This window comes from Hyperolius riggenbachi, chromosome 2, assembly GCF_040937935.1.
Source record: "Hyperolius riggenbachi isolate aHypRig1 chromosome 2, aHypRig1.pri, whole genome shotgun sequence".
Taxonomy (NCBI): Eukaryota; Metazoa; Chordata; class Amphibia; order Anura; family Hyperoliidae; genus Hyperolius; species Hyperolius riggenbachi.
This window is the reverse complement of record NC_090647.1, coordinates 360052588-360078997: the sequence shown is the minus strand read 5'-3', so window position 1 is coordinate 360078997 and position 26410 is coordinate 360052588. Positions and strand designations below refer to the sequence as shown.

The window sequence follows — 26410 nt, the reverse complement described above, 5'->3', positions numbered from 1 at the left end:
CAAGCTCCGGACGCAAAGCCGCATATCAGATACGGATGAGCATGCAGAGCATGCCTATGTCTGCCCGACCCCCCTCTCCCCCCCAGGACCAGGCGCCGATATATTCTCACCCCAAACAGCTGACCGCTCTGACACGGAGAGAAAGCGGGAGCACTTCCAGCACCGCCACCGCAGAGCAGCCGCCGTCGTGCATCTCTCTCACATGTGATTCTCTCACATGTGACTCGGCGGCGGCTGCTCTGCGGTGGCGGCGCTGGAAGTGCTCCCGCTTTCTCTCCGTGTTATATCTCGATTGGACTATTGCAATATATTGCTTGGTGGACTTCCAACTAACCGACTAACACCGCTCAATTCTGTACTGAACTCTGCTGCTCGACTCATTCATCTCTCCTCTCGCTCTTCCTCTGCTGACCCTCTCTGTCAAGCTCTTCACTGGCTACCAATTAATGAGAGGATTCAGTTCAAACTCTTAACCATAACCTACAAAGCTCTCCACAATCTCTCTCCCCTGTACATCTCCTCACTAGTCTCCAGATACCAACCCAACCGCAATCTCAGATCTGCACACGAGCTTCTTCTATCCTCTTCTACAATTACCTCCTCACATTCACGTGTACAAGACTTCTCACGTGCCTCACCCCTCCTCTGGAATGCCCTTCCACAACACATCCGCCACTCTCCCACCTTTGAAATCTTTAAACGCTCCCTCAAAACCCACCTTTTCCGACAAGCATATTCTCTAGCTTAGGCCATGCACCCACTAAATAACCTAATTACGCACTGCCTGTACATATACTGTATACTTCCCCCACCTCTTGTTTCCACCCCATTCCTTTAGATTGTAAGCTCGCAAGGGCAGGGCTCTCACCCTTTTGTGTCATGGAATGTTATTAATTCAATTGCTTGCACACTGTTAGAAATTTATACATTTTAGTCATCCTGTTAAATCAAATTATAATCAGCAGTGCTGTATCTTGTATCAGTGTTCATATTTTCATGTATATCATTGTCTGTATCATTATGTATCCCTTGTTTTCTTACATTGTACAGCGCCACGGAATATGTTGGCGCTTTATAAATAAATAATAATAATAATAATAATAATATGCGGCTTTGCGTCCGGAGCTTGGGGAAAAGGCTACATAGTAAAAAAGAGAGATTGATTTTTAACTTCTGCATTGCCTTTTTGGCTCACTTAAATAGTAAATAAAACATTGCAATAGAGATTTAAATTTCATTTTTGGGGCTAACAGTTACTCTTTAAAGGGAAGGTTCAGGCACAGGCAAAATAAAAATAAAAATCCAAATCCACTTACCTGGGGCTTCCTCCAGCCCGTGGCAGGCAGGAGGTGCCCTTGGCGCCGCTCCGCAGGCTCCCGGTGGTCTCCGGTGGCGCGCCCGACCTAGCCAGGCCGGGCTTTTTCTGCGCTCCAATCTGTGTCTCACTGGTGCGCGCTGACGTCATCGGACGTCCTCTGGGCTGTACTGCGCAGGCTCAGAACTACTGAGCCTGCGCAGTACAGCCCGGAGGACGTCTGATGACGTCAGCGCACCCGCGTGAAACGCAGATTGGAGCGCAGAAGAAGCCCGACCTGGCCGCCGGCCTGCCCAGGTCGGGTCGGCCACTGGAGACCACAGGGAGCCTGCAGAGCAGCGCCGAGGGAACCTCCTGCCTGCCACGGGCTGGAGGAAGCCCCAGGTAAGTGGATTTGGATTTTTATTTTTTTTATGCCTGTACCTGAACCTTCCCTTTAACATGTAAAAAAAAAAAAAAAAAAGTGTTTTCTCTCAGAAGTAAAGATCCTCATGACATTTCCCTGGCTGTAGAGTCCCACCACTAATTGCAGTTATCTGCAATGGCTGCAACGTACAAGGAATTCATTTGTAGGAGATCCACACAGAAAGAACCTCCAAATAGAAACAGGCAGGAGCCATAGGGAACATTACATATAATATAGCACCACAATGTTAGGATAGGTCAGAAGTCTGCTTTAATAGGTACAAAGGGATAAACAAAAGCCACCTTTCTCATTACAGGTTCAAAAGAAATAGACCATAAGATCTTGTTTATACTGGCTGTGGTGTTGAGCAGAGTGGAGTAGTGCGGTCACAAGCAAATGGAGTTGTCCACCTCCAGACCTCGGAAATGTGGAAGAATGTATTTTCCATCCAGTGCTGCATTGCACAGCAAGCAGTATAACTGGCACAGTTGTAATAAATGCAGAACCCTGGCAGACACTAGGAGGAGCTGGGCAGCACAGTAAGCACTGCTTTACATCGTACTGGTGTGAAAAGGCCCTGGAGAAAATACAACATTTCTATAAGAGGAATAGGGTAAAATAATGAAATTCACGTTTCATGCTCCAAAATTATATTTAAAGTAATTTTACCAATACTTGTACATGTGAATTGGGCATCTTAATTTGTCATAATTATGAGATACCGCCAGAATTTCTTTACTAAATTACACTCTTTATATCCATTAATATTAAATGTAAAAATAGTGGCAAGTCATAGTTTTGTTTACTTTTTTCTTGCTGCAGTTGAATTCAACTAGTTACTCAATGCAGCAATGGAGCTTGCACCACTGAAAGATTACCGCAGCTACAGGCAGTGCAACACCATATATCAACTTCAAGACAGCCAGAGGAACCATTAGTCAAAACCACATCTGCATAACTAATATCAATATATCAAGAGCTAAACACCGCTTGTAGGAGACTACACCCTTACTGATCACTAGCCACAAGGATTTGTTCTCCATACTAAAATCGTCTATAAAAAAGCAGGTGCAATTTGCCTGAACAAGATTCATCTCTGCAGTGCTCAAACACCACCGCATATCTCTTGTATGAATTAGCTCTATACAAATAAGCAGCATTGGTTTCACATTAGGTCTGAATAACTAATGTAATTCATGAAAACTTCTCTACTTATGGTAACCAAAATTTAGCAAACTTGGCCTTTTACAGGTGGGCAGCAGCACAACAGAGGGGATCAGAAGAAAGCTGAGGGACCCCACAGACTGCAGGGGGATGGAAAAAGCCTCAGGTAAGTAAAACTATTTTCTCACGTACCTCAGTTGTCCTTTAAACAAGGACAACTGAAGCAAGAGTTATATGGAGGCTGCTATATTTACTTCCTTTTAAGCAATACCAGTTGCCTGGCTATCCAGCTGATCCTCTGCCTATAATACTTTAAGCCATTGATAGCCCATGAACAAGCATGCAGCAGATCAGGTGTTTCTGACATTGTCAGATCTGACAAGATCAGCTGCATGCTTGTTCAGGGTCTATGGCTTTGATTATGATCACAGGATATTAACCATTTAGGTGATATGTAAGGATTCTTATTTTAAAAATCTTAAAGTCACCCCAATTGGTGGGGAAGGGGGCAGGGATGCATTAAAGGGAAGCACACCTGTAACGCTTCCTGCAAGATTAAAATTCTAGCACTAGATATTCAGACATGATGTGATTACATGTATTTGATATCTACTGCAAAATCTAATTTGCAGAAGGACAGGTAACCAAACTAGTAAGACAAGTTACAGCAAACTAGTCTGGAAAAGTAACAAAGCATAATGATGTCATAATTGTCCTGTCAACAAGACTGGTTATGTAAACCTTGGGTGTAGTTTCTTAAAGTAGTGTGCATGCAAAATAGATAACAGCAATTGGAGAGGCAGACAAATTATCTCTTGCAGCAACTAAATTCTACCTGTGATCCCCTCCACTGCAAAGTTAAAAATCAAAGTAATATCTGACAAGACGCTTTGGACAACACAAACTTCTACCTTCAGACAATTTTAAAATACGGCTAAATACAGCTTCAGCTGAGGAAGCACTCTTACCTCTAAACATTCCAAACTCAGAAAAAAAACATAGGAGAGGTACACCAATCATTCAGACATTGCTAAATATATTTTCTCGACACAGCAGATATTCTTATGAAGGCACATAAGTGGTAGACAGACTTAGAAGAACTGAAGTGCGATATGGAGGCTGCCATATTTATTTCCTTTTTAACAATACCAGTTGCCTGGCAGCCCTGCTGATCTATTTGGCTATATTATAAGCATTAAAGGCAGAGTATCAGTAGGACAGCCAGGCAACTGGTATTGTTTAAAGGGAAATAAATATAGCAGTCTCAGTATCCCTCTATCGCTTCAGTTGTCCCTTAACCTCCTTAGCGGTAATGACGAGTTCAGCTCGGGGTGGAAAAAACAAGCAAAAAAAAAAAAAAAACTGCACTGTTTTTAGACCCTAAAATCCGAAGGGAGGCTTCAGGAGCCTTGGTGCTCCTGAAGACTGTCGGCTCTGTACTGCACCTGAGTGAGAGAGCATGCCCGCACAGGTGTAGTACAGAGCCGTTCATCTTCGAGAGCAACCTCCCTTCGGTGGCATAAAGCAGTATTTGACAAATTTGGTTGGGGAGTTGGCCTTCCCTCTGCTTAAGTATCTGGCTTTTTTTTTTTTTTTTCAATTCCCATTCACTTCAAAGTTCTAAAAACAAATGACTGGTCATACAGCCCTTCTCACACATGCAGAAAGTGAAGTAGGAGACAATGCCTTTACCTGTGCTCTTTATGTTCCAGTAGCTGACAGTCTCGACATGTTAACCTATCACACGTTTCACAAAAAAGCTTAAGCTGTTCTTGCTTGTGGATGGGACAGAAAACGTGACGTTGACCTGATGCTCCAACAGATTCTGCAAAGTGTAAATTTAAACATTGAAGAGTTACACTGTCCTGCTAAATACATTAAACACTTCAAACCAAGAGATGATAAATCAGATGTAAGAAACATTGGTTGTGATGTATTGCTGCACAGAAACTTGCATTTTGACCCATTAAAACAATCAAGAAAGGAGTAAAATATGGACATTTATTAACTCTAGAGCAATCCAAAATGAACCACATTACAGATTTATTCAAATTGTTCAAGGGTTTAAATCTACCAAACATCTCAATACTGTTTGGATTTTTATGATCAAATAAAAACTACATACATTTAATCCCGCCCCTTGTACAAAAAGCAGTGGTTGCTTCAGTTCATAATCCAAAAAAAAACTGTCACCTCATATTTTCCAGCACGATAGAAAACTCATTTTTGTCTGCTAGTGTTAATGTAAGTTTGTTTCTCACTTGCCTGAAGTGATATAGAAGGATTAAACATCTAAATTGGAAAACTTTCTGGGATAGCCCTGTATTCCTAATTGGAAATTCTCATTCTTTTATGGACGCCTTAAAGCAAACCTGAACTGAAAATAAAGAATCAAAATAAACACACAAAATGTCATACTTACCTCCGTGTAGTCTACTCAACAATCTCTTTCTCCTCTTCTCCATCCTGTTTGTCCACTGTGATCAATGAATTCTCCGTCCTCCATCTTGAAAATGCCCATTACTCCATTACAGCTTCCTGGTCAGCACACTGTTAAACTGTAATATCACCCACGTGAGCCAGAGGTAAACATGGACATTACCTTGCTCATCAGTTTCCTTTCAGTTATAACTGCCAGTAACAGATATATAACTGACAGCAACTGATATATTTAGGTTCTGACAAAATCTTGTCAGAACTCAAAGGAATAATTGTAAGAAGAAACTGGTGAGCTATTGAGATGAAAGGACAGCGAGGCAAGTATGTAATACTCATTTGCAGGTACTGTGCTTCATGTGTTTATTTTAAATAATTTTACTCAGTTCAGGTTCACTTTACCCTGAGGAAGGCAGTGTTACTCCAAGACACCAGATTTATGAATTATCCTCACTCATAGTTCATGCTTTTAGTCTGCACAGGGTCTGGACAAAAGCAGCTTTTATTTCTGTTATTTTATAAAACTGTAGTGCTTATTGAGGCAGCTGGTACTGCTATGTTGGTTTTTATTTCTCTTGTGAATGTGGCTGAAGTCAAGAAGTGAAAACCAGCACACCTGCATATTTAGGCATTGCATAAAGGACACCTTAGAGCAAAATTAAATTAAAAACTGGGGGAGCAGGTATGTTTAGTGGGCCCTTATGCCCAACGCACCCCCCCCCCCCCTTTCATCTTAACCCTTCGGTACTGCCTACCGACCCCCAAACTTACTTCCTGGCCAGGGTGGTTATGGCCGACCACGCAGGCACAGCCCAGCAGCGCGTGTCCTTGCTCACTCGGCCAAGAGCACTCTGCGCAGGCGCACTACATAGTTGTGCCGTCACAACTTAGAGATGAAATATGGCATATGGCAAGTCATTTATTTTGAAGAGTTTTACAACTGCGGCACTTATGTAAAAATTAGTAAAGAAAGCCTAGTTTGTCTTAAAGCATAACTGTCAGGCATAGAATCAAATTCTTTATTTTTATCTGGTAAACAAGTAATAAAGATGCTAACCAGGCAATCCAAAAGTTAAAAATCTTACTTTTGTTGTTGATAAAAGATCATTCCCCAGTTTACCTGGCTCTTATTTGGTACATTGCCGCACACAGGAAGTTGCAGGGCATGCCGGGTTGTCTTTTTTTGCGTCTTTACTATCCCCTCAGATTTATTTATTTTTTCTTTTGCGATGATTATTTGCTAGTTGCTACGTAATATTGTGCCATGTATAATCATATGTACTTACATTTTTACTGTGTATTATGTTTTTATCTACTTGATTATATAATTGAGGTTGTTTCTCAATTCTTTTTTAATGTATGCACCTCTTTGTGGGTGGGGTTTGTGAACATGTGACTTTGGGTGTGGTACCTCTCTATTTAAGGGTCATCCCTGTTCACTTGCACTTATGCTATGATTAAGGACGTGTAACGTCCAAAACATGTCAGCATGTGGTGATGGATTTTAGCTTGTCATGTACGTGATCGAATAAAGCAAAGTTTGTTTCCACTGACCTAGTGCGGAATCCACTTTCTATTGTACTGGACTTGGGGTTCGAGCAGCCAGTTTTTCCTGCACTGTTGGTGGACGGAGCCGTGAGCGGAGTTCCACCTACACCCCCTCAGATTTAACTAATACAGCCTGAATAGCTGAAGCCTCCTTCCCTCCTGCTTTCCCTTCCCACACCTCTGTTCCTCTCTGATTGGCCAATATTTCTCCTGCTTCTCAAGCTACAGAGAGACCGGGACAATGCACTTTCTATTGCAGAGCTGGGTGGAAGTGTCTGAAGACTGTCTGTGCTTGCCTTGGTCACCCTCTTCCCACAGTGAGGGCTAGAACCCACTAGAGCGATTTTATGAGCGTTTAGGGAGCAATTCAAACCGCTAGAGATTCCCCTAAACGCTCAGCTAATATTAATGAATGGGCCAAGTTCCACTGGAGCGATTGTGATTACTAAATCGCAAAACGCAGGACATGCATTTTTAAGGTTTAGTGTTAGCGATTAGCATTTCTGCAATGTAAAGTATATGAACGCTGGCATAATCGCTCATCAAAACCTGCACAAAGCGATTTTGCTAGGGTTTTGAAGTTACTGCACACTAACAAAATTAAAAGGACCAATCAGAATTAAAACGCTAATCGCTACACAACCGCTGGCAAATAGAAAACACTTTTTAAATTCGCTCCTGAAAACGCTCATGAAATCGCTTGCAAACCGCTCATACAAAACGCTAGCGATTGCGATTAGCGATAGCGTTTTGTAGTGGGTTCCAGGCCTAAGGGAGGAAATGACATCAGGACTGGCTTCAGACACAGGTATTCCAAAATGGTAAATGCCTGGAACAGCTTTCTCTTTACTATATAAAACTCACTGAAGTCAAAACGTGGACAGTGCAATCCATATATTATGTAAGTAGAGCAAGTGTTGTACTACTTGTTGGATAATTTTTTTTTTTTTTATTTTTTTTTTAGCTATAGCTGAAAGCGCCTCTTAAAAAAAAAAAAAAAACGAATAATATTTGCATCACTTTGCTGGTATAGGTAATAAAAAGTAATTGCTGTAATGGCGTTCTGAACGTTTTTTTTTTTTTGCAAATTTTTTTTTATTTTTCATGTAGCTAGCCTAGCTACATGATTCTCCCCTCCCTGCGGCGTCCCTCCCACCCCTCCGATCGCCGCCGGCGCAATGGCCCGTCCGGAAATCCCGTTCTGAACGGGATTTCCTGGAGGGCTTCCCGTCGCCATGGCGACGCACGGTGACGTCGGCGACGTCACAGGGAGACCCGATCCACCCCTCAGCGCCGCCTGGCACTGATTGGCCAGGCAGCGCACGGGGGCTCGGCTGTGGGGGGGTCGCTCTATCGCGGCGGGTAGCGGCGGCGGCGATCGGCTAAGGCACGCAGCAAGCAAAGTGCTTGCTGCGTCTTTTAAAAAATTTTTATTCAAAACGGCCCAGCGGGGCCGGAGCGGTCACCTCCGGCATCTCTAGACGAGCCCAGCTCTTCCCGAACGCTAAGGAGGTTAATAGCGACACAGCTGATATGCCAAATATGTAAACATTCTGTGTTTACAAATTAGCTGCTCTGCTAAGCTAGCCATCTGATTCATCTGAGAGATCAAATTACAACTGTGATTAGTCACAGGTGAGGGGGAATTAGACAAGCTAAATCAGCTAAACCATAAAGGCAGCCAGATTCTTCTCCCTGCATCCATTAACTTCCACCATCCTTTTAAAGTTGCATGCAGCACACAAAACTTCTTAGAACTCACCCAATCACTCATTTCAGCAGCGATCTCCAGTGCAACGGCAGCATCATATGACACGCAGTCATTACATACCAGTACGTTGCCGTCGCCATGGAGATCAGCGCTAGAACGAGCAATTGGGTGAGTTAAAACCAATTGCCCTCTGTCTGGAGAGAGGTGGGAGGAACAAGCAAGAGAGGGAAGGGAGAGAAAGTTGCTACGGGCCACATTATAGAGGAATGTGGCCTAATCCTGCAAAAGTGCATTTCTCTGTTTTCCTTCTGCCCCGTGCAAGAGTTCCGGCCCACTTTAAAGGGGAACTTCAGCCTAAATAAACATACTGTCATTAAGTTACATTAGTTATGTTAATTAAGATAGGTAATATAGTTTTTTACCCACCCTGTTTTAAAAGAACAGGCAAATGTTTGTGATTCATGGGGGCAGCCATCTTTTTGGTTGAAAGGAGGTGACAAGGAGCAGGAGACACAGTTCCAACTGTCCTGTGTCCTGATAACCCCTCCCAGCTGCACACGCTAGGCTTTAAACGTCAAATTCAAAATGTAAAAAAAAAAAAAAAAATTGCACCAAAAAAGCAGAACGAGAACAACAACATTAGAAATCCAATCATGCTTTGCACAGCATAAGGGGAAAACTGCCCGGGCAGATTTCTTCTGTGCAGCTAAAAATGAGGCTTGTATAAGAAAAACAAAGTTCTGATACAGTGAAACTGTTAAAGAAACACCAGGCCTTTTCAGTGCTGCTCAGTCGATTTTTAGTCTGGAGGTTCACTTTAAGCTCTTCAGAAAACACAGCTCCACCAAATTAACCACTTCAGGACGAGAGCAATTTTCACATATCAGAGCTGATCCCATTCATTCACCAATAACTTTATTACTACTTATGACACCTGAAAAAAGTTATACACATACATACATATAATTTTTTCAGGACAAATTAGGCTTTTAGCGGGTAATTTTGTTTAGTAATTACCTTATTTTCTATGCATTTTAATGGGAAAATAAGGGGAAAAAAATAGAAAAAATTCACTATTTCTCCATTTACATCCAGTATAGCTTTCCAATAAACAGTGCTAACTATAAGTTAAACCCACACATTTTATTTGCTTATCCATCTTGGTTATAACATTTAGATTATGTTCCTAGTATGTATGGTGACAATATTGTATTTGGAAATAAAGGTGTCTATTTTCCGTTTTCTCATTGAACACTATCAATTACAAGACATTATTTGCAAAAATAATAGTAATATACCCTCATGGCATACATATTTAAAAAGCCAAGTTCCTAAGGTAAACATGTTTCTTTTATATTCTGTAACTGTTTTAATTTTTATTTTGGTACAGAATATGCAAAAATTTAATTGCTTCTGATTCAGTTTGTGACTAAAAAGAATACACAAGACATGGGCCTTACCCTTAAAGAAAATCTGTAACGAAAAATGTCCCCTAGGGGGTACTCACCTCGGGTGGGGGAAGCCACCAGATCCTATTGAGGCTTCCCCCGTCGTCCTCGGTCCCACGGTGGCGGCGAAAATCCTCCCGGAGCGGCGGCAACGTAAATATTTACCTTTTGGCTCCAGCGCAGGTGCAGTATCCGCTTCTTCCCACGGAGATGGGACGGAAATAGCCGATCTCCGTCGGGCCGCTTTACTGCGCAGGCGCAAGTCTCCTGCGCAGTAGAGCGGTCCCAACGGAGATCGGCTATTTCCACCTATCTCCGTCAGGAGCCTCTCCATCAAGAGCCTCAACAGTGCCCCCGCTGGAGCCTGGAAAGGTAAATATTGAACAGGCTGTCGGGTCGCTTTTCGGAGGGCTGCAGCAAAACCCCAGTGCGACAGAGGAGGACGGAGGAAGCCTCATTAGGATACGGAGGCTTCCCCCTCCCGAGTTGAGTACCCCCCGGGAGGTTTTTCTTTTTACAGTGTCTCTTAAAAAACTCTGTTGTAGTTTTCCTACAACTTTCCCAAGTGTGTTCAAAATTTTGAAACTGACTTTTTCTGTTTAGATTGCGTTTGTCCCTACCTGTTTTTTATGTGACGTGGATCCAAGTTTTAAGAAGCTCCAAAATGTATTCTACAACTTGTCACGGTTAAAATGATACCACATTCCCACCAACAGAAAGCTCTGTTGGTGGGAAGAAAAATGGGGGGGGCACGGTCCTCACGTGGTTAAACACACTAACTTTTTTTATAAGCTGTAGTTTCAATTTAAAAGATAATGGGACTAATTCAAGTACAATTACCCCGGATTAAGAAAAAAAAAATGAATATGGAGGCTGCCATAATAGCTGCTGCTCACCATACTTTTCCAATAACCCTAAAAGGTGTGGTGCGGCCTTGTCTCCCATGACAAAGCGGTCCATAAGAAGCAGTGGAACCTGGAAGTAAAGTCAACATTTGTTACAACAGAATGGCTGCACCATGGAGTCCTAGACTGTATCACCCCATTAGGAAGGAGAGTGAGCGTCAGCTGCCTAAAGAGAATTCCAAGGCAGATGGATAGCAGGATTTGAGTCAGTAAGTAGAGTTAACCATTATAGAACCTAGAAGAAAAAAAAATTACCTGAAGAGACATCTTCTTTCTTTGTAATGATGTGGTCTTTAGTAAACTTTACTCTTTGATGTGCTTCTATACAAGTCTTACAAAGCCATTCCCCACACTCCACACAGAAGCCAACAGCACTTGCATTGTCTTCACAGCTCGTACAAACCTAGTCCAAAGAGAACAATACAGTCAGTTAAGTATAGTCTTCCTTAATTTCTTCTCAAAAAGCACTTACCATTTTAGATTGTTGGAGTTTTGTAATCATTTCTACCCATTCAAAAGTATATACTTTAATTGAATTTGTATGCATAGATTTGTGAAGTGAAAATGAGGACTGTGCATTTGTGCCCGCCGCTTCCTCTCATATTAACCTACTCCCATTGTGGCTGGATAATGCACTGGTTAAGGGCACCGCTTCTATTCAAATATTAACTGCGTGCCCCTATACATTTCTCCACTAATCATGTACCAATATCACATGACCAGTGATGGGGACAGGGTTAGCTGGAGGAATAAGCTTTGTGAAAGAGCAAGAGAACGGTACAATTTATGACGCAGGTATGGGTCTCATTGAATAGTTGTTCTAATCTGATTTATTATGCAACCCATCCAAAACAAAGACAACTGGAATAAAAATTGTCCGAAAGAGGCCTTTCGCAGCTATCTCAGGAACAAATATTTCACAGACAGATTTATTCCTGCATTGGTTTCTATTGTAAAATTGTTTAAATTTACGTCTATTTCCTTGACCAGGAAAAAGAGGTGAAATTCCACCATTAGCCTGTGCAAAATTAAAAAAAACTTTTGTTTACACAAAAGTTTTCGTCACTGAAGTAAGACACCTCATCCTCTCCATTTTATCCTGTTTTTAAATGGTTTTATACATACACCAGGGTGCATATTTCCCCATATTGTGCTTCCACCACTAAGGACATCATATGAAAACATGCAGTATACAACCGTTCCCAATGTTAACGAAACAAGAAAAGTTTAGGCTGAAGTTTCAAATTAATATAACGACTCAAACATCCTCAAGACGTTCAGCTCAGTTATGATAGCTTCCAGAACTCACTGGCTTCATTAACCACTCCCCCTCCCGGGACAAGTATCTATGTCCCTCACTGATCTAAGTCCCCTTGTGAATGACCACTGCCATCAATAAGATGGCGCCATCATTCACAAAAATGATACTTACATGTCCGCGCATAACTTACTGTTTGCATAGTAATAACTACGCACAGGAAAGTTATGCGCGCGGACACCTTATGGCCATTTAAATAGTAAAATTACAAAGACAAATTTTTTTTTTCCATTAAGAGACTTTTTTACATTTAAAATTAACCCCTACCTCCCTCCCCCAATAGTTAACCCAAAAATTTTGTAAGAAAATTAAAAAATACACAAACACAAATAGTTACCTTAGTGACAGAAATGTTTTAATATGCATGTCAAGAAGGTAGATTACTGTTACTTTCTAAATTATGGGCTTGTAATTAGTGATGGACGCAAAACTGAAAAAATGCACCTTTGTTTCCAAATAAACATTGCAATAACCAGGACAAATGGGCAATTAAATGATGTGGGTTTAATCACGGTAGCATGTATTATTTTAAAACTGTAATGGCCAAAAACGAAAGAAATGAATATTTTCTATTTTTTTCATATTTTTCCTGTTAAAACCAGGGCTGTGGAGTGGGTACAAAAATCCACCGACTCCTCAGTTTAGGATTCCACCGACTCCGACTCTTAATTTGCATATTACAATCTTGTTGATTGAAAGTATGTAACATGAAATTCGTCTCTTAACTCAACGCTTAGGAATTTTAAAAAACAACTGAAGTGAGAAGGATATGGAGACTGCCATAAAGTTTTATACATACCTGGGGCTTCCTCCTGCCCCCTTCAGGCTAATCAGTCCCTCGCTGTCCTCCTCCGCCACCTGGATCTTCTGCTATGAGTCCAGTCTGACGTAGTGCGCATGCACACACTCCGCCGCCGGGAGCGTACCACACCTGCGCAGCACTATTGCGCAGGTGCAGAACGCTCCTGGCTGTGAAAGTGGCACGTGGCCGGACTGTGCTGACTGGCTGAATTACCAGGGCTCATAGCAGAAGATTCAGGTGGTGGAGGTGGACAGCGAGGGACTGATTAGCCTGAAGGGGGCTGGAGGAAGCCCCAGGTATGTATAAATCTTTTCTTTTCATCCTTCTCAGGTACCATTTAATTTGTAGTCACCAAACCAAATTTTAACAACATATCAAATTATTTGATTTCATGAGCAAAGAGTGCGTACATTTGCATAAATCAGAATCAACGCAGAATTATTTCCATCTCATTGACCATCTATATTAGTGACACGGCTACACATCAGGCTTTATTCTTACAGCATAGATGTTATTTAGTATATATAAGAGAATCCTGTGTACACATATATAAAATCACAATCAGATGTGTATATCGGACTTCAAAAATACGGGGACTGCTTTTGTGAAGCAGCACAACTAACTAATTTTGATTGGTTTATTTCATTTTTGTGGACTAAGCACAGCTATTACTGTATGTATAAATTATTTATGATGACTTATCTGAGAAATAGAACATTTTATCATATCTTCTATTTTAATTACAGTTTAAATTCATTAGGAGTCGGAGTCGGTGCATTTTTTCCAGACTCAGACTCCAGGCACCCAAAATTGCCCCCGACTCAGACTCCACAGCCCTGGTTAAAACGCAGTTCGAATTAAATAATTCTTAGCAAAAAGTACCCCCCAAAAGAAAGCCTAATTGGTAGCGAAAGAAACGAGATATAGATTGTCTCATCATAAGTAGTAATAGTTATAGGCGAATGAATAGAAGGCGCGCTGACAGGTGAAAATTGCTCTGGTTTTTTAAGGGGAAAAACCCTTGGAGGTGAAGTGGTTAAACCTGCAAACTCTACCAAGTGTGATAACACATACTGTATTCTGATATGAGCTTGCCTTATGGCAATGAATTCAAAATGAGCACATCTAGAGTCCAGGCTTGCTCATGCACAGAGCAGGTGCACTCATCTTCAGAAGTACTTAGGGGCGTGAGTACTTCCGATGGTTTCCTGAAGACTACCAAGGTGATATTTGACCTAGCAAGGATGCAGAAATTTAATCAAGCACGGCACAGGGACTGCCAAGCACAGAGGAACGGGAAGGCTTTATAGATTCCAGCGCAGTTTCTCTTCTTAGGCAAGTATCGTTCACTTTAAACATGCATATATTAACTACATTACATGTATATTCAATGTTCAGGCTCATATTCAATGTTCAGGCTCTTTTAGCCGGGTGCTCCACCCGGCTAGTTTTGGTGAGCACCCGGCTGTCATCTGCTCAACCAGGGACACTCTTGAGGCTGAAATTCGCCAATTTATATATGGGCTGGTTGGAGGACCAACTTGTTTGGTCCACCGACAACCCATATCGGGCGGGCCTCGTCCTACATCGCCGTTTCATAGATGACATTTTATGTGTATGGGGGTGTTCAGAGGAGGAACTAGTTGGATATGTCAAATACTTAAATAACAACCAACTTGGATTATCGTTTACTATGGAAACTGACCCCCTCAAGATACACTTCCTAGACTTGGAAATTAGAGTGGATCCCGTTAGTGCCAATATTAGTACTCTGAACTATTTTAAACCTACTGACAGGAACGGATATCTTGATTACTATAGTGCCCACCATAGGCCTTGGCTCAAAAACGTCCCGTACGGCCAATTTAAACGGCTACGCCGAAATTGTACGAATGATGACGATTTTGATCGTCAGTCGACAATTTTAAAGACAAGATTTCTGGAAAAACATTATCCAACTCCCCTGGTAAACTCTGCCTTGGAGAGAGCTTCTGCTCTCTCACAACAGGAGTGTATACTACCCAAAATCCACACGGGAAGAAAAATGGGGGCGGCCAATTCGATCACCAATCGGCTGCCCATTGTTGTTGATTTTTCTGGACAGGCTGGGGAATGCAAGCAGATTTTTGAAAAATATTGGCCAGTTTTGTTGAGCGACCCAGTGCTTAGACACCCCCCCCCCAAACCCCAGCTGGTGTTCCGAAGAGGTGAAACCATCAGGGGTTATATAGCACCCAGTAGATTGTCACCAAGTGGAATTGTTACCAATGATGACAACCAGGTCAAACTGGGGTGCTATTCATGTAAGTCCAAATGGTGCCTCTGTTGTAATACCCTTAACGATGGTGCAGTTACCTTTCAGATCAATGGTTCCATACAATTTCCGATAAAGAGCCACGTAAACTGCCAGAGTACATATGTAGTCTATCTGCTGGTCTGCCCATGTAATCTAGGCTATGTGGGTCGGACCACCCAGAAATTCCAAACCCGTTTGAACAAACACAGATCTAATGTCAACAAGGGGGAGCCCAAACATGGGGTGTCCAACCATTGCAATTTGGTACATAACAGGGACTTTAGTGTATTGAGGGCCACCATCATAGAGCAGGTGCAACATCCTAACAAATATGAAAAATATTGTATCCTCTGTAAACGTGAATCCTTTTGGATCTTAAAATTGGGGACCCTGGAGCCGGGGGGGGGGCTTAATAAATGCCTGGAGGAGATGAGTCACCTGCCGCAGATGATATAGTGTCAGTTTGACTATGCTGCTCGATTTGGGGTGCTTTTCTGCTGGGTGGGCGGGTGTGGAGACGTGCACATATGGATGCGTGGGCATGTGCGCGCCGCGCTCTGCGTGTGCGCCGTCTCCACACTTATATGTACACCCGAGAGTTGCACTCGGAGGGTGGGTGGGATTGAGTTATGAGTGTTGAGCTAATATGTTCATTGTATTATGATATATGGGTGGGTATGAACATGTGAAAATTAAGTTTTTATATGCATTGATACATCTATCGGTAATTCTGTACTTTATATGCAGTGTAATGTGCCGTTTAATAGTACCAATGATTTAGAGGGTACCACTAGGAGCGACTACTGCAACTATGTAGACCTACTGCCTGGGTATGGGAACTCTTCTCGATATACACTGGGTGTCTGTGCACCTCCTTGCCAGAGTATACTAAAATTCCATATTTCCACTTACTTCCCCTCTATTCCATACTATACGGTGGCTTGGGGCCTTTTGATCCACTGGGACTCCGTAGTCACTCTGTAGAAAGGGCTGATTGGATGCTATATAAAGGGTTGTCTCTTTTTATTGTAAGATTTGACTTGAAAAAAATGGGGGTTGTTTCCCCGCGAAACACGTTGGTCTATGTCCTTGTATTAAATTATATTTTAACATATCCCTTGTATATGTGCCTATTTGCACTACTAACCTCCCCACATTGCTATCTTGCCATCAGCGGAGGACCGGACGCCGCTCACCACGCTCCTCCGCGTGTGTTAGAGGAAGCGTCCAGGTCCCCATAGCAACTGCCGCTTGGATCAATGGGAAGGTGACGTCACGGACTTCCGCCCCGCCGATACGGAAAGCCCGGTCCCCGGCTGGCTTAGAGGGACGACTGCTTATCGCGGCTGTGTACGCTGTGCCAGCCAAATTACGACTAGGTGAGACCATTCCACCCTCTTTCTGTATCTTGTTGAATCGACTGAGCGCTCCCTTCTTTCTCTTCTTTATACGCACAGTGCTTGTGGGAGCAGCCGAGCAAACTACTTGGGTGGCCAGATCGCGCCTCGAGGGGCTCACTACCCCCAACTTTCTCTATTTTTTATATTATGTCCCTTCTCCTCTGCCTTCTACAGAAGAAAACAGTCATGGTGGACTGGACAGCAAGTGGAAGCAAATATTCCCCAGTGAGTGAAGTGATCACATATGTTGGAGTACAACTGACAAACACATAGCAACGGTTACATCAGTCTGCCAGGTGCTGAACTCATGGAAGCAGCAGCACATTTACATCAACCCATGTGTTCTTTTTGGGGCCATAGTGGTAATGCTTCACCTGTGACTTGTGCTGCCTTAAAAAAAAAAAAAAAAAAAAGAGACAGACTTTCGCGTATTGTCAATTGCAATCCAACTAGTTCAGGGCTGTTAGATACCAAAATCTGCATTGGCAAAGCTCTTGAAAAAATTACAGATGGCTCATAACTTTTTTATTTTTTTTTTATTTTTACTGCTGGCTCCTGTACACACTGGCTTCTGACTTCCATATTCATTTCTCAAACCCTCCTGTAATATAACAGTAATGTGTGGCCAGCTGAGGGATAATCAGTGAAGACAGGCAGATTCAGTACTGTAATGTATTTTAATGAGCATGAGAACAGGCAGGTTCTGTGTATTGATAATATTTGGCCAGATGACTGCCCTTATTTTGTTGTTGCACATTCTTGTGATGAAATTTATTTTACGGAGGATAGAGACGATGACAAAAGGGCAGGCAGTGTGAGAGATTTGTTTGGTAAATAGTCATAGAAGCAAGTGCAGACGTGCCTGAATGAGTTGTCACTGTTTTTGAGTGGGAGAGGGTGTGAAGGAAATCGGGTTGCCACGGTATACCAGTATAGCACGGATTATACAATACAATACAATAACATTTCTATAGCGCTTTTCTCCCATAGGACTCAAAGCGCTTAGGCTCTCTCAGATTCAGTAGTTAGTAGGATGAAGTATTCACACAACAAAAGTTATATTTCTGCAAATGCCAGACTGAACAGGTGGGTTTTCAGTCTGGATTTAAACACATCCAGGGATGGGGCTGTCCTGATCTGTTGAGGTAAGGAGTTCCAAAACATAGGGGCAGCATGACAGAAGGCTCTGGGACCAAAAGTTTCCAAGTGGACTCTGGGTATGACTAGATTATTAGAACCTGTGGATCTGAGAATGCGGGGATTGCTATGCAGCTGTAACATATCTTTCAAGTATCCAGGGCCTAGATTATTCAGGGATTTAAATGTCAGTAGGCCGATCTTGAATAGGACCCTCCATTCTATAGGTAGCCAGTGAAGGGAATGCAGGACTGGCATTATGTGGCAGTGACGGGGTTGGTTGGTTAGCAGTCTGGCAGCAGTATTCTGTATCAGCTGTAGGCGGTACAAGACCTTTTTTGGAAGGCCAGTGTAGAGAGCATTGCAGTAGTCCAGTCGGGATGTGATGAAGGCGTGGACTAAGGTTGGCAGATCTTCTGGGGGTATGAGGTGCTTGATTTTTGCAATGTTCTTCAGGTGAAAATAGGATGATTTTACCACCGCAGAGATTTGAGTTCTGAAGTTTAAATCCCCATCAATTAGAACTCCCAGGCTACGCACATGATCAGAGCTGCGTAGATCCGTGCCTCCTATTTCCAGTGGTGAAGACTGCAAGTTAAGTTGTTTTGTTATCATGCTCTGCCCTCCAATCAGAAGGACTTCAGTTTTGTCTGCATTTAGTTTCAGCCAGTTGTCATTCATCCATTGCTGTAGTTCACGTAAGCAGGCGTTTATAGTTAGAGTTGGGTCTGTCACACCAGGCTTGAAGGAAATGCATGGTAAACATACCATACACCATCGCATTTTAACTGTTTCCGGGGGTGGGGAGTGGGTCACAGCGTTTGAGGTGCGGCGAACGCATGAACAGCTGCAGGGTTAAACAAATACTCACATTGCCTCGATCCATCACGCATGTACTTCTACTTCCTTCTTCCTGATCTTGCACTCCATCTCCCTGTAACAGCGCCCCCTGGGCGATGGAACGCAAGAACAGGAGGAAGAAAGTAGTACACATACACAGGACACCGGCGAAGTGAGTATTTAACCCCACCGCTGCGTCCCCCCCCCCCCCCCCTCCACCAGGTTGTCTATACTGGCTGTACCTATACTGCGGCTACCTATACTGCGGCCACCTATCACTGGATACACCTATTCCTGGCTACTTATACTGCGGGCACCCATTATTGGCTGCACCTATACTGCTAGCACCTATTATTGGTGCACCTATTCCTGGCTACCTATACTGCGGTCACCTATTACTACTACGCCTAATTCCTAGCTACCTATACTGGGGGTACCTATACCTAACTAGCTACACTGGAGGCACCTCTACCTGGCTACCATACAGAAAAGGGGGGGGGTTGGGGTGAGGGAGTGGAGCTCCGCAAAATAAAATAAAGCGCCTGAGATTTGAGCGCAGCCGGTGCTGCCATAGGCTATAATAGGAACTACGGCTATAGCAGCGCTCCGCGAGTAATTTGGGCGCCGTCAAAAGACAGAGCACAAATTACTATAAAAACAATAATTCTGCTGCCAGCAATAGTTGGAAGCCGATTTACATCTTTCACCACTATCCATGATGACCTGGAGGGGGAAGGGCCTGAATAGCATTTAACGACGCCAGGACTTTTGCAGAAGCAGGGTGAGTCGCTTTACAGCTTTACCCTGGGCCCAAATCTCCTGGCATCTTAATCATGTGTGTGCTGAGGGAGTGGGGCCGCGTGTCTGTGTGCGCGCGTCACATAATTTAATGTAAGGGTAAGGCCCAGGTCCAAATAGTGTAATGCTGTATATCGTGATACCGTCATACCGTAGTTTTTTTGATGTTATACTGTGGATATTCATATCATTGCAACCCTAAAAGGATGTCAAATGGACAGAGTGGAGGCAGTTTTCATGCAAAGTAATTTATCAGGGCTAATTATATACAATATATTTCACTAAAACATGGAAAAATGTTTGTTTTCATAACAGAATGTATTTTGCACAAAAAAAAACAGCTGACAGTCATGTAAAAAAAAAACGTAGGAAACCCTAAGACAACCAATGTGTTTTTGTAGCATTCTTGGAAATATGGATATTTAATCCCAGTTTTAAGAAACGTGAGTACATTCAAGTACCGTGTATACCAGTGGTCCTCAAACTAAGGCCCGAATGCGCCCCCCCCCCCCCCCCCAAGGCTTTTACACTGGCCTCCCACTCTCAACATCTATTACTTATAGATGCGGTCCACTGCATCTTTAAATACCTGCGACCCACATATAGAAAAGCAGTGATGGCACCACCCATCCATATGGGTCCCAGTGGACTGCAGGTTGTCACCTGGTTATGCTTTACTGTCTGCAGCAAAGATTTTCTTTGGGCGCCACATGAATGGCTGCTTCTCCGGAGGAGGAGTTCTCCTCTGTGTTGCAGGACATACTAGCTGCACATGCTGTGTTGGGGGCATTCTATTGGATTTGGTTAAATGGGAGACATAAGGGCTGCACATGTTAACGGGTAATAGTTTACACTACCTGGGCCTAGGTAGTGTAAACTATTACCTGTTAACATGTGTAAAAAGTAGAAAACATTACATTGAGCCTAATGTAATGTTTTCTACATTTTATGTATACTCCGGCCCCCCAGCAGTCTGAAGTATCTTGACCCAGCCCTTGACCGAAAAAGTTTGGGGGACCCCTGGTCAGGGCTGTGGAGTTGGTACAAAAATCCACAGACTGTGACTCCTCAGTTTAGGATTCCACAGACTCAGACTCCTAATTTGCATATTACAATCCTGTTGATAGAAAGTATGTAACATAAAATTCGTCTCTTAACTGCCAACGCTTAGGAATTTTAAAAGACAACTGACGTGAGAAGGATATGTAGACTGACATATTTATTCTCTTTAGTCATAGACTAAAACTAGTCCTTGGTAATAGTACGTGTAAAAGGTGCAGACCGGAACAAAGAACATCTATCAGGCTCTAGGCAATGTAACTGTGGGTACATGTAAGAGTGATGTGCAGGTACTCTGCAGGGGAATAAGGAGATTCTTCCTCTATTACACATTCTTCATGAACAATCTGAACCAGGTTTATGAGTGATAGACAACACCTCTGTGTTCAATGTGCACAACATTCTCAGTGGATTCCCTGCAGCTCTGTGGAGAGTGCATATGTAGAGAATAGTACTACTGTGTAACAAAGTAAACCTGAGACAGATGAAATTAAAGTTTTATACAGGATCTTCTCAAAAAATTAGCATACTGTGATAAAAGTTCATTATTTTCTGTATTGTACTGATAAACATTAGACTTTCATATATTTTAGATTCAAATACACACAACTGAAGTAGTTCAAGCCTTTTATTGTTTTAATATTGATGATTTTGGCATACAGCTCATGAAAACCCAAATTTCCTATCTCAAAAAATTAGCATATTTCATCCGACCAATAAAAGAAAAGTGTTTTTAAAACAAAAAAAGTCAACCTTTAAATAATTATGTTCAGTTATGCACTCAATACTTGGTCGGGAATCCTTTTGCAGAAATGACTGCTTCAATGCGGCGTGGCATGGAGGCAATCAGCCTGTGGCACTGCTCAGGTGTTATGGAGGCCCAGGATGCTTCGATAGCGGCCTTAAGCTCATCCAGAGTGTTGGGTCTTGCGTCTCAACTTTCTCTTCACAATATCCCACAGATTCTCTATGGGGTTCAGGTCAGGAGAGTTGGCAGGCCAATTGAGCACAGTAATACCATGGTCAGTAAACCATTTACCAGTGGTTTTGGCACTGTGAGCAGGTGCCGGGTAGTGCTGAAAAATGAAATCATCTCCACAAAGCTTTTCAGCAAATGGAAGCATGAAGTGCTCCAAAATCTCCTGATATCTAGCTGCATTGACCCTGCCCTTGATAAAACACAGTGGACCAACACCAGCAGCTGACATGGCACCCCAGACCATCACTGACTGTGGGTACTTGACACTGGGCTTCAGGCATTTTGGCATTTCCCTCTCCCCAGTCTTCCTCCAGACTCTGGCACCTTGATTTCAGAATGACATGTAAAAGTTGCTTTCATCCGAAAAAAGTACTTTGGACCACTGAGCAACAGTCCAGTGCTGCTTCTCTGTAGCCCAGGTCAGGCGCTTCTGCCGCTGTTTCTGGTTCAAAAGTGGGTTCATGCTTCCATCTGCTGAAAAGATTTATGGAGAAGAAGATTTCATTTTTTCAGCACGACCTGTCACCTGCTCACAGTGCCAAAACCACTGGTAAATGGTTTACTGACCATGGTATTACTGTGCTCAGTTGGCTTGCCAACTCTCCTGACCTGAACCCCATAGAGAATCTGTGGGATATTGTGAAGAGAAAGTTGAGAGACGCAAGACCCAACACTCTGGATGAGCTTAAGGCCACTATCGAAGCATCCTGGGCCTCCATAACACCTGAACAGTGCCACAGGTTGATTGCCTCCATGCCACGTCATTTCTGCAAAAGGATTCCCGATCAAGTATTGAGTGCATAACTGAACATAATTATTTGAAGGTTGACTTTTTTTGTTTTAAAAACACTTTTCTTTTATTGGTCGGATGAAATATGCTAATTTTTTGAGATAGGAAATTTAGGTTTTCATGAGCTGTATGCCAAAATCATCAATATTAAAACAATAAAAGGCTTGAACTACTTCAGTTGTGTGTATTTGAATCTAAAATATATGAAAGTCTAATGTTTATCAGTACATTACAGAAAATAATGAACTTTATCACAATATGCTAATTTTTTTAGAAGATCCTGTACATACCTGGGGCTTCCTCCAGCCCCCTTCAGGCTAATCAGTCCCTCGCTGTCCTTCTCCGCCACCTGGATCTTCTGCTATAAGTCCAGGTACTTGAGCCAGTCTGACGTAGTGCGCATGCACGCTCTCCGCCGCCGGGAGCGTACTACACCTGCGCAGCACTATTGCGCAGGTGCAGAACGCTCCTGGCTGTAGAATTACCAGGACTCATAGCAGAAGATCCAGGTGGTGGAGGTGGACAGCGAGGGACTGATCAGCCTGAAGGGGGCTGGAGGAAGCCCCAGGTACAGTGGAGGAAATAATTATTATTTGACCCCTCACTGATTTTGTAAGTTTGTCCAATGACAAAGAAATGAAGTCTCAGAACAGTATCATTTCAATGGTAGGTTTATTTTAACAGTGGCAGATAGCACATCAAAAGGAAAATCGAAAAAATAAACCTTAAAGCGGAATATAACCCTGCATTTCAACTTTGCTCTAAAATATTATTTACAGCATATTATATGCAAAAAGCATTTTTTTTTTACTAGACCAGCATTGGAAGGGTTAAACACAGACATTTCAAGTTCCATGGAGAGATATGCAGAAGTTCAGATTGTTACATTCTATGTATCTATTGATAAACAGTTACACACTCTTTGGCAGTCCTCCAAGCTCCTTCTCAGTCAGAGAGATGAGTCATTCAACACTTAGATACATTTCTGTAAACAAAATGTATCTCTTTTCAGCTTCGGATGCGTCTGCAGAAATCTAAAGGAACTTTAAAGCCCTGTGTAACCCTTCCAATGCTGGTCTAGTAAAAAAAAAATGCTGGTTGCATATAATATACTGTAAATAATGTTTTAGAGCAAAGTTGAAATGCAGGGTTATATTCCGCTTTAAATAAAAGATAGCAACTGATTTGCATTTCATTAAGTGAAATACGTTTTTGAACCCCTACCAACCATTAAGAGTTCTGGCTCCCACAGAGTGGTTAGACACTTCTACTCAATTAGTCACCCTCCTTAAGGACACCTGTCTTAACTAGTCACCTGTATAAAAGACACCTGTCCACAGAATCAATCAATCAAGCAGACTCCAAACTCTCCAACATGGGAAAGACCAAAGAGCTGTCCAAGGATGTCAGAGACAAAATTGTAGACCTGCACAAGGCTGGAATGAGCTACAAAACCATTAGCAAGAAGCTGGGAGAGAAGGTGACAACTGTTGGTGCGATTGTTCGAAAATGGAAGGAGCACAAAATGACCATCAATCGACCTCGCTCTGGGGCTCCACGCAAGATCTCACCTCGTGGGGTGTCAATGGTTCTGAGAAAGGTGAAAAAGCATCCTAGAACTACACGGGAGGAGTTAGTGAATGACCTCAAATTAGCAGGGACCACAGGAAACACCATTGAAAACACATTACACCGCAATAGATTAAAATCCTGCAGGGCTCGCAAGGTCCCCCTGCTCAAGAAGGCACATGTGCAGGCCCGTCTGAAGTTTGCCAATGAACACCTGAATGATTCTGTGAGTGACTGGGAGAAGGTGCTGTGGTCTGATGAGACCAAAATAGAGCTCTTTGGCATTAACTCAACTCGCTGTGTTTGGAGGAAAAAAAATGCTGCCTATGACCCCCAAAACACCGTCCCCACCGTCAAGCATGGGGGTGGAAACATTTTGCTTTGGGGGTGTTTTTCTCCTAAGGGCACAGGACAACTTAATCGCATTAACGGGAAAATGGACGGAGCCATGTATCGTGAAATCCTGAACGACAACCTCCTTCCCTCTGCCAGGAAACTGAAAATGGGTCGTGGATGGGTGTTCCAGCACGACAATGACCCAAAACATACAGTAAAGGCAACAAAGGAGTGGCTCAAGAAGAAGCATATTAAGGTCATGGAGTGGCCTAGTCAGTCTCCGGACCTTAATCCAATAGAAAACCTATGGAGGGAGCTCAAGCTCAGAGTTGCACAGAGACCGCCTCGAAACCTTTGGGATTTAGAGATGATCTGCAAAGAGGAGTGGACCAACATTTCTCCTAAAATGTGTGCAAACTTGGTCATCAATTACAAGAAACGTTTGACCTCTGTGCTTGCAAACAAGGGTTTTTCCACTAAGTATTAAGTCTTTTATTGTTAGAGGGTTCAAAAACTTACCGTATTTCACTCAATGAAATGCAAATCAGTTGCTATCTTTTATTTAAGGTTATTTTTTTGATTTTCCTTTTGATGTGCTATCTGCCACTGTTGAAATAAACCTACTATTGAAATGATACTGTTCTGAGACTTTTCATTTCTTTGTCATTGGACAAACTTACAAAATCAGTGAGGGGTCAAATTATTATTTCCTCCACTGTATGTATAAAAAAAATTCTCTTTTCATCCTTCTCAGGTACCATTTAATTTGTAGTCACCAAACCAAATTTTAACAACATATCAAATTATTTGATTTCATGAGCAAAGATTGCGTACATTTGCATAAATCAGAATCAACGCAGAATTATTTCCATCTCATTGACCATCTATATTAGTGACACGGCTACACATCAGGATTTATTCTTACAGCATAGATGTTATTTAGTATATAAAAGAGAATCCTTTGTACACATATATAAAATCACAATCAGATGTGTATATCTGACTTTAGCAGCACAAGTAACTAATTTTAATTGGTTTATTTCATTTTGTGGACTAAGCACAGCTATTACTGTATGTATAAATTATATCATATCTTCTATTTTAATTACAGTTTAAATTCATTAGGAGTCGGAGCATTTTTTCCTGGCTCCAGGCACCCAAAATTGCCCCGACTCAGACGCCACAGCCCTGCCCCTGGTGTGTCAACCCAAATATTTGACCTGCTTAACATGGCTTTTTTTTTTTTCTCTCTTTTTTTTTTTAAATACTCATTCATAAGCAGTCCCATAGATGCAAGTGGGGTCCAGGAGTGTTATTTGCTGCACTTAAAGTGAACCAAAGATGAAAATAAACTAATGAGAAACAATTGGATCTGTCCTACTCCTAAAAATGACTCTTCGATATCTCAAGGTTTTATTTTATGTATAAACATTTACAGAGCAGATTTAATGTTTTATAGTCTCTGCTCAATCACAGTGTCTCAGGAGTACCAGTGTGAAAATGCATGAACTATTGACCTTTTTCTCACACAGTAAAAAGGTCCAGGTATCTGCTTAGGAAAGTGTTTTATAGCTGTAATTTATCAGTGAGCAGACTGGGTCCTAACTGGAGAAAAACTGCCAGTTCCATAGCCAATTATAAACTCTTTCAGGCAGGAAAAAAAAGAAAGGGAGCACAGCAAAAGTGTGTGTATGCTTGCCACTGTATATGCACGTCTATTTCATCATGTCAGGTCATCTCTGGTACACTTTACTTGCCGACCGGCTAACGCCAATGGGCGTGGCCGTGGCGGCAGCCCCAGGACCGCCTAACGCAGATTGGCGTCAAGTCCTGGGGCTCTGATTTGCAGGAGATTGGGCGCAGGCTGCGCGCGCATCTCCTGCTTGGGGGCGGAGCTCAGTCCCCTCAGTCTCCGTGCGGCGATTGCCGCTCGGGAGACCGTTAGACGGCGTGAACGCCGTCTATTTACATAGTACAGCGCTGCAATTAGCAGCAGCGCTGTACTGGGGACAGCCGTGTGACACGGCTGTCCCCCTGGGGGACAAGAGAGCGATCGGCTCTCCGAGGCAGAAGCCTATGACAGCCGATCGCATGATTGGCTGGGTGCAGGGAGGGAGGGAATAACAAACAAACAAAAAAAAAAACATTTTGTT

The 26410-nt window shown here is 42.7% G+C and overlaps 1 protein-coding gene across 5 annotated transcripts in view; it reads right to left on the bottom strand.

Annotated features, from left to right (window-relative positions):
• TRIM33 (tripartite motif containing 33) overlaps positions 1 to 26410 on the bottom strand; it is a 157150-nt gene that overhangs the window by 85409 nt on the left and 45331 nt on the right. For all 5 annotated transcript variants that reach the window (XM_068269702.1, XM_068269698.1, XM_068269700.1 and 2 more), the window contains exons 3-4: positions 11189 to 11336; positions 4578 to 4710 (exon numbers count right to left, since the gene is read on the bottom strand). In XM_068269702.1, the coding sequence (XP_068125803.1) occupies positions 4578 to 4710; positions 11189 to 11336 (281 nt within the window). The remainder of the gene's footprint in view (positions 1 to 4577; positions 4711 to 11188; positions 11337 to 26410) is intronic.